Source organism: Prunus avium, chromosome 5 (genome assembly GCF_965620075.1).
Source record: "Prunus avium chromosome 5, drPruAviu1.hap1.1, whole genome shotgun sequence".
Taxonomy (NCBI): domain Eukaryota; kingdom Viridiplantae; phylum Streptophyta; class Magnoliopsida; order Rosales; family Rosaceae; genus Prunus; species Prunus avium.
Window position 1 is genome coordinate 30,217,667 of NC_142288.1, and position 9,376 is coordinate 30,227,042.

At 39.0% G+C, this 9,376-nt stretch overlaps 1 protein-coding gene and 1 long non-coding RNA gene across 3 annotated transcripts; both read right to left on the reverse strand.

The window, feature by feature from the left end:
- Positions 1–542: 542 nt before the first annotated feature.
- On the reverse strand, positions 543–4,020 carry LOC110759383 (uncharacterized). Of its 2 annotated transcripts, XR_015835754.1 has the most exons (5): positions 3,489–4,020; positions 1,792–1,903; positions 899–942; positions 668–814; positions 543–587 (listed from the first exon to the last, which is right to left on the reverse strand). It is a non-coding gene; the product is annotated as an uncharacterized LOC110759383 (long non-coding RNA). The 2 variants fall into 2 exon arrangements; XR_002527100.2 differs by having other exon boundaries at positions 549–814.
- A 2,150-nt stretch (positions 4,021–6,170) lies between these two features.
- LOC148294659 (uncharacterized) lies at positions 6,171–9,376 on the reverse strand. The gene is made up of 2 exons (XM_088253831.1): positions 9,247–9,376; positions 6,171–7,105 (listed from the first exon to the last, which is right to left on the reverse strand). The coding sequence occupies exons 1-2, from the start codon at positions 9,374–9,376 to the stop codon at positions 6,171–6,173; spliced, it is 1,065 nt and encodes a 354-aa protein (XP_088109957.1).

The following is a 9,376-nucleotide window of genomic DNA, read 5'->3' on the forward strand; positions in this document are numbered from 1 at the left end:
TTATACGTGGCTGTGTTGATCAAGCCCTCATGTCGTTGTCTCCATTGTGAACTGTAAAAGGATAAAGAAACCGAAACCAACCCCAAAGCCACCACTGGGACACATGGGGAACCAGTTATGGGGTTACTAGTGAATGAACACGTGTACCGTCACCCGATCACAAGTACCCTTTTTGAAGGAACACGTGCAAGTCTGTTATATTCTTATTTTGTTTATGTTTTGTATTTCAACTATGTTTTTCTTTCCCGTGTATTTTATACATATGGTCAAGACGTGCAATATAGGCATTTCATTGTGGGCAATGTCGACTTCTTCAGCCAACATTGAAACAAAGAGCTGTCGACACTGCGGTGCTGAGAAGGTCATTTTGGGTCCTTTTCAAAAAAAAAATTAAATTTTTTCATATTACAATTGTAATGAATTTAAAATAATAAAATATTTGTGGTTAGCTAAAATGGAGTGCATTGCTGGTAAAGTTTAGTTTTTCAAATTATTTTTTTTGGGTATAAACAAAGGAGGCATAGCCCCAGGAAAAGAAATAACTGAGAAATTCGCAATATTTTATGACAAACATCCCGCAGTCCCCCCTGAAACTTAGCAAGACACCGTGAATCATTCCACAATTTGTACATAACATATGTAAATTTGTAGGTGGAAAGTTACTCACCCACCAACTTGTTGGGGAGCATCAATTACTCGATTAACTGGCCACTCAGTTGTTAGTAGAGGACAACCGTCAACATATCCAGCTTCTTTTAACAACATAGGGATCAATTTCGCAACCGGCTGCAGTGCTTTTATCAATGTTTGAGTTCTGCACAAATCTAATTTCGAATCATACACAACTATTTCACAACTAGTTAAATGGACTCTAAACAGCGGGGCCTTGATTTCCTACTATATATTTTCCAACCCAGAATTTAGCTGGTCAACAACGCTTCTCTGTAAAAAAAAAATTTAAAAATAGACAATAGTTAGGATGAATTCATGGCACTATGAATGACCTTTTTAGGGAGAAACATATGGCAGCATCACTATGCATTGAACTTAGCATAGTTGTCTTCATGCTAGAATACTAAAGGAGAACTGAAAGTAATACAAAGATTTCAGGCATGAGTAATTAATAAATCCACACTATTCACTGTTATCAATAGATTCATATACATAATCTACTACCCAAATCCATATTACTCACCAATTAGAAAGATATAAAAATGATATCCATATCCATCAACACATTCAGATACAAAAATGATACACATATCCATACCATTCGCACTATTATCTACACATTCAGATACAGAAAATTATACCCAAATCCATACTACTCACCTATTATCAAGATATAAAAAATGAAACCTGCACATTTAGATACAGAATCTGGTACCCAAATCCATACTACTCACCTATTAGAAAGATAAAAAAATGATACCCATATCCATACTATTGGCACTATTATCAACACCTTCAGATACAAAATCTGATACCCAAATCTATACTACTCACCTATTATCAAGATACAAAATTGATACCCATACATTCAAATTCAGAATATGATACCCAAATCTATATTCTATACTACTCAGTTATTCGCAAGATACAAAAATGATACCCAACTCCACACTCAGCTATTGGCAAGATACAAAAATGATACCCATATCGGTACTACTCACCTATTGGCCAGATACAAAAATCATATCCATATACATACTACTCACATTATTATCAACACATTCGGATACAGAATTGGATACCCATGTCCATAATACTCACAATATGATCAACACATACCTATATCGATGCTAACTTCTCAATTCCATTCCCGATCAAGGTCCCCAGGTACAGGCCCTGTATCACATGACATGGAAAAGGATATAGTTCACCATGAATGCAGGCACCATTCCTTCCATAAAAAGCCAAAACCATTAAAACTCTTACATATAACATTTATTTTATCAAAAAGTTAAATACTATTAATTTATGATATATGAGCTCCCAAGATTTGCTGAAATAAGACCACAAATTAATTATTTAGTTCTCACCCGGATCTACTACTAAACTAATCCAAAGCTCATACTCAAAATAACATATTCCATAACTCCAACAATGACAGAAATTGATGGTCACTACAATCAAATATCCAGTAAGCAACCAAAAAGCTCATCTCTTCATACCCAGTGAAAAACTGCAAATATATGGTTTATTATGTAATATTGATTCAAGAAAAATCTACCACTACTACCTGCTGACCAGATAAAGGGATAAACAAAGACATTTTTGCTTAGACTTAAATTTGAATAAAACAAGACCCCAACAATCAATGGTAAACATAATGTTCCCTATTGTGCCTGGAGGCTGGTATCATCCAGCTTCCCCACCATTACTTAAACCTAGGCTAGAGCAACTTTCGTGTTCACCTTGTGGCCTTTAATGGTAAGGAGATTATACCAACACAAAAAACTCTTTGGGGTCTCAGACATTTATTCAGAAACAAACCAATAGTAAAAAAGAAAACTGGAGAGCTGCACAACTATACTATATCTTTATCTTAGTCAGAAGCATAAAAACATCAAAAGCAGAGAAAAATTACAAAGATCTGCTGGCAGTAGTGATGGCTTTACCTAGTAGCACTTAAGCGAGTCAGCTGTGGAAGTGTCATGGAACACCACCTAGCCTACTACTCCTATACACTTATTGCTTTGGATGACTAAAGCTCTGATTGGAAATTACAAACATATTTCATAATTGCATAGCTTGGGAAGAATTCTGAGCAACTAAGCAGACATGTACAGATTGGGAAACAACCTATGTATGCTCTTTGGGTGTTCTAAGATTAAGAAGAAGAGACAACATATTAAGAGACTAATGGTGGAGGAAAAGGTTCTGGGTCTCGATAGGAAAAGGTTTAAGAGTGCTTAGTTTCTTCTTATATTTATCATGATGTAACAGGGCATGTTTATCTCCTATTTCAATGGAAGAAATTTTTCTTTAACTCTGTGATTCAGCACAAAGTTGGAAAGAATAACATGCAAGTATAAAAACACGTAAAGGAAAAAACATGCACAGAGCGTCCTTCCACACAGGACGACACACGTCAGAGAAAGGAAGCACAATGTCAACAAAGGGGATATCAATTTCAGTAAGAACAGCATCTCAATAAGAAGAATAAGAGTCAGAGGGCATTTGAAATGCCATTCTAAACACTAAACAAGAGTGTATATACAAACGACCAAAAGAAGAAAGGAACTAAGCAAACTACAAGGGCTTAAACATTCAGGCACAGATAGACTGCTTCTAATCTAGCAAAACCAAAATTCACAGGAACTAAGCAAACTACAAACGGATACTCATTCACACTACGATAAACACACCCATATCCATAAACTCCATTTAGCGATAAAATTGATAAGAGGAAGAGTTACAATAGGTCGGTAGATAGAATATAATCTTACACTTCTTAAATTTCGCTTTCATTGCAGTTCACTTACCACAGAACTGGTTGATGCTTCTTTGAAAGATCAAAATTCGATTTGGGAGAAGTTCAGAAATGCAGATGTCGGGACAGCTAATTTTGGACAAACCGCTGATGATTCTTAGGCAACACTCGATTACGGAGGATGGAATGAATGGGCGACTGGAAAGGGTTTTGATATCAGAGGCAACACTCGATCACGAAGAAGTTGAGAAATGGGTATTTGAGAAGTTCAGAGATTTTGGGTCGTGAGATTTTGCACAAATGAAAACAGTTTTTTCTTTAATCTGGTTTTTGGTTGGAGTTATGACCTTTTGGGTATCTGTGTTGTGAGATTTTGGGGGTTTGAAGTTATTATTCATAAAATAATTAAATGGTGCAAGGAATGAACAAAAAAAAGGCGTGAGCGGCAAAAGAGGAGCTGCATTGTACCCGATTCTACTGTGAGCTTGTTTTTTCTCTTCAGCCGTTGAGATCACTTCAATGGCTGAGATAGAGCCCCAAATAGAGGTTCGCAAAAAGATATTCTCACCTGAGCCGCTGGCTAAATTAAATACAAGTTCCTCCGCTCTGGGCTAATTTTAGGTCTGTATGTACGGTTGTGATGTGTGATTTTTAAATGATTGGTAATTAAGCTTCTTAATTCATTTCTTATTATATATCCCTTATTTATTTTCAAGATGGGTCATAAATGTGTATGCTTTTTCCATTTTTGTTTTCCAGGATATGGAGAGATGCATGCAGTGAATGTGAGGGAGATGATATTCATAATGTTTTATGTGTCTTTTGACATGATTCCTGGTGCTTATCTGCTGGGTAACATGGCTGCATTGATTGTGAAAGGACCGAAAACAGAAAAGTTTAGGGACAAGATGACTGAACTAATCAAATAAATGAACAAAAACAGGCTTGACAGGGGCATAAGTAAGGAAATTAAAAACCATCTCAGGTTACAGTATGACCGTAGCTACACCGAAGCCGCTGTTCTTTGGGACATTCCAGCCTCTATTCGCAGCAAGGTAGTTGTTTAAATTCGGGCTGAAAACTATGGATTTGGAATTTAATCAAATAATCGCTTTCTTATACTTGGTTTTTAGTTTTTATTTTTACTCGACACATTTTGTTTTTAGCCTATGATGCCTTGTCTTCCGGACCCTGTATAATTTTATTTGTACTATAAGAGGACAAGCCTGTAGAATGGTTTTGCTTCGTTTGGTGAACACTGAACTATGAAAACAAGAATTTGTCATCTTAGATGCTGTCATGCTGACCTTCTATCGTCTCTTGTCTTTAAGTATTAATATAAAGATAACCAACATATGAGGTGATTGGTGGCCAAGTAGCATACACTATACATAGGATCTTACTTTTGATTGGCGTACTGCTGATTGTGAAACTGTACTAAAATCTATTGTTTCTTCTTTGCAGATTTCCCATAAAGGGTGCTCTTTAGGCTTCATAAAGCAGATTGTAAGCCACATTGTCTTCTGAAATTTTATCTGATCTGATTAACAAAATGCTGTCATCGTTGGATATTTTCATCACCCTTGATTATTCATAACATAAATGTTAACAATTCTTCACTTCTTTTACAGTAGAGGAATCTGTTTGAAAAATAATCCCATTTGTATTCTACACAATTCTAGAAGAATCATCAATACAAGGATGGTCCTAGAGTTGTAGAGAACATTATCAAGGCTATATCGGCTAGACAATGATAATTGAAGATGGAAGAACTCTCTAGAGCAAGAACATTCATGTTGCTAGACTACGGCGGAGCATGATGGCTAAATAATAGCCACAAAAATAATATTATGCCTTACCTACTGCCATGTTCACAGGGTTTCTGTGCTCTTTGCCTTGCATTAGCCGTCTTCACAAGGTTTCTGTGTTTTGCCTTATCTACTGTCGTGCTCACAGGGTTTCTGTGTTTTGCCTTACCTACTGCTGTGCTCACATAATTTTTGTGTTATGCCTTACCTACTACCTTGCTCACAGGGTTTTTGTGTTCTTCTATGTGCCCTATTTGTTAATGTTTGTCAGTTGTTTCACTCGTGGTTTATGACAAGGCTCAATATAGAGTATAGTGTTCTATGACTCGCTTGTCAAGTTGGGCATGCGAAATATCTTTTCCCAACTTGAGGGGGAGTGTTAGTGTTTCTATTGTAATTTGGATTTATTTTCTATTTTATTTAGGGTTGTACTTCTTTATAAGTACCTTCATATTGGAGAAGAATAAATATATGAGCATAACTGAATATTTGTCCTAATTTGTTTGACAAAATACTCTCACGGGTCTTGCAATAATCAACATTCCGAGTAATTAATTAAAGCTCTTGAATCATGGGAATGCATGAATGCATCAGGTAATCTGGATCGGGATAGTAAAACGAAAGAAAGCACAACTTTTATTCACACAGATATTCTTAGTAGCTAGCTAGGTTAACTTACAAATATGCATGAATGCAAGAGCAGCAGCTGCATGCAATATTATTGAAGACAAATCAAAACTAGAAGAAAACAAATGAAAATGCCATTTTCACAGGAAACGCGATTGCATTTAGCGTATGCAACAAGCCTCTTAAATCCATAGGTGACCCTGATGGGACGAGTGAAGTCTTGTGAGGGTTTCCAGTGACGCTACCCACAAACATCAAATTAATTCCGCATGAAGCGGTTCTGTTTCCACAGGAGGCGCTTATAGTTCTGTTTCCACAGGAAGCGCCTGCGGTTCTGTTTCCACACGAGGCACCTCCGGTACTATTCCCGCACGAAGCGGTATCGTTTGTGTCGTGTGGTAGAAGTTGTAGAAACTATCACCAGTGTAAAGGCCACCTTCCTTGTGGTAGGTAATAGTTGGCTGGATTCCGCCAATAAGAGTGTCGCGCTGAGAGTAGTAGAAGGGAATGTCGCATGAAGCCTTTGTTGCTAGCAGGCTCACCGTCACCCTATGCATTGGCGGCACAACAACCGGGAAACGACGCTCAATTGTAGTTTGTGATTTGAGGTGTTGACCCCACTGGTAGGCTCCGTTAAAGTTACCCAAAACTCGGATGCGGACTCCCTCGTCCTGTACGACGAATCGAGTGTCGGAGGTGAGGGTGGTTTGGATGAAGGCCGTGAAAGCGACGTCATCGGCACTGGTATTCCAAGTACTATCCTTGATGTCTAGATAGGAGAGCGAGATAGTTCGAGAGGCCGGTATTGGGTTGGGGTTTTCGTATTCTCCGATGGCCACGACCTGGTTGATGTTGCGGTTGTAGATCCTGGCATCGGCGAGGCGGAAATTGAGATCAGAGATGGTCCGGGACATAACAAGCTCTTCGACTGTCAGGGGAGCAGCATGTGTGATATCTATAGCGTTGGCAGTCAGACAACTTACCTGGTCATCGTTGTTGTTGTCCACGGGCGACGTGTTGCAGAAATTGTTGTTGCCCAGGTTGCGGAGAACAACAACATTGACGTCGTCGTCGTCGGGAGGGGTTTCTACCCTGACTGGCCAAAATAACGTGTTTGAGTCTCGCTTGGTGGTGTCGTCTGAGTCAGCCCAAATCCAGTTGTTAATATTATCATGACGGCTACTGTTACGCCTCCAGAACTTTTGAGTGAAGGTGGACATTATGTGAACACTTCCTGCCAAATATAGTGTAATTGAGAGAGTAAAGAGTGAGGAATAAGAGATGTTTTGCAGAGAATTCTCTCTTAAGTTTTTGTATTGCTATCTTGGAGATATTTATACACAATGTAGAAAGGGTAACTATTAGTTACAAACAAGTATACAAATCATGGAGCATTTCCAGGATTTGTGTCTCCCTAAAACATGGAAATATAAACATGCCTAACTAAGACTTGCCTAACTATGACTTGCCTAACTTACTTGCCTAACTCTTATGACTTGACTAACACTCCCCCTCAAGTTGGTGCAAAGATATCACGCATGATCAACTTGTCAAGTGAGGCATAGAAAACTTTACTTGATACGGCCTTTGTCAGAATGTCGGCAAGTTGGTTTTCCGAGTTTACAAACGGAAACTTAATTATACCACTTTCAAGCTTTTCTTTGATGAAGTGTCGGTCGACTTCCACATGTTTGGTACGGTCGTGTTGTACTGGGTTATGTGCTATCTCGATAGCAGCTTTATTGTCACAGTACAAGTTTGTAGCTTTTAATGGTTTAACTCCAAGATCCTTCAGTAATCTCCGTAACCAGAGCAATTCACACACTCCTTGAGCCATTCCCCTGAATTCTGCTTCAGCACTCGATCTAGCCACAACTTTTTGCTTCTTACTTCTCCAAGTGACTAAGTTGCCACCCACAAATGTAAAGTATCCAGATGTAGAACGTCTATCTGTGATGGATCCTGCCCAATCAGCATCTGTGTATCCTTCCGGGTACATATGTGTATGTTTGGAGAACATTAATCCTTTTGCAGGGGCAGCCTTCAAGTACCTCAGAATCCGAGTTACTCCATTCATGTGTGTCTCACTCGGTTGATGCATAAACTGACTCACCATACTTACAGCATAAGCTATGTCGGGGCGTGTGTGTGACAGATAGATCAGTCGCCCAACTAATCTTTGATACCTTTCTTTGTCAGTGGGTACTTGATCTGGATACATCCCTAACTTGTGGTTCTGCTCAATAGGTGTGTCAGCTGGCTTGCAATCAAGCATTCCAGTTTCTGTTAGCAAATCTAACACATATTTTCGTTGGGATAGAAATATGCCATGTTTTGATCTAGCAACTTCTATGCCAAGGAAATATTGTAACTCACCCAATTCCTTAATCTCAAATTCACTAGCAAGGAGCTTCTGCAGATTCTTCATTTCTTCATTATTATTACCGGTAACCACCATATCATCAACATAGATGATAAGGGCCGTCAGTTTGTTACCACGACACTTTAAGAATAAAGTGTGATCCGAGTGACTCTGAGAGTATCCAAAACGCTTCATGGAATCAGTGAATCTTCCAAACCAAGCTCGTGGCGACTGCTTGAGCCCATATAGTGATTTTTTCAGTTTGCACACGGTGTTGGGACCGAATGTCGTAGAGATCCCTGGTGGTGGTTCCATATACAGTTCTTCTTGCAAGTCCCCGTGAAGGAATGCATTCTTTACATCATACTGCAGTAGTGGCCAATCAAGATTTGCAGCCAATGACATGAGAACACGAACAGTGTTGATCTTGGCAACAGGTGCAAATGTCTCATGGTAGTCAATTCCATATGTTTGTGTATACCCTTTGGCTACTAATCGAGCTTTGTATCTGTCTATGGATCCATCAGCTTTGTATTTAACAGTGTATATCCACTGACATCCAACTGGTTTCATCCCTTGTGGTAACTGAACCATCTCCCATGTAGAATTCTTTTCCAGAGCTTCCATTTCAATTGCCATTGCTTCAGCCCATCTGGAATCTGTTATAGCATCCTGCCACTTATTTGGAACACATACAGTAGATAATTGATTGACAAATGATGCATATGACTTTGACAATCTATGAGTTGAAACATGATTATTAATTGGATATTTAGACTTGGCAGCAAGGTCAGGACAATATTGAGGTTTGGGTTTTCCTCTAGTGGTCCTAGGTGGGAGAGTGTATGGTATAGGATTAGGTGGTTCGGGAATTACCTCGAGTGTTTCTTCATCACGAGACGATTGGTCCGATGGTTGAGAAGAAGGGGTTGTATTTTGTAGTTGATCACAGCAAACATTTGGATTGTCATCTCCGGGATCTTCACCAAATAAGAACGATAATTTTTCTGTACCTTCATCGCTGTCCAGATATCCAGTTTCAAGTCTCGGCGACCGGTCGCTGGCTTCTGGGCGACCGGTCGTTTCTGATTCTGTGTAAAAGCGATCGGTCGTTTCTGGAAGGCGACCGGTCGTTTTCGGCAT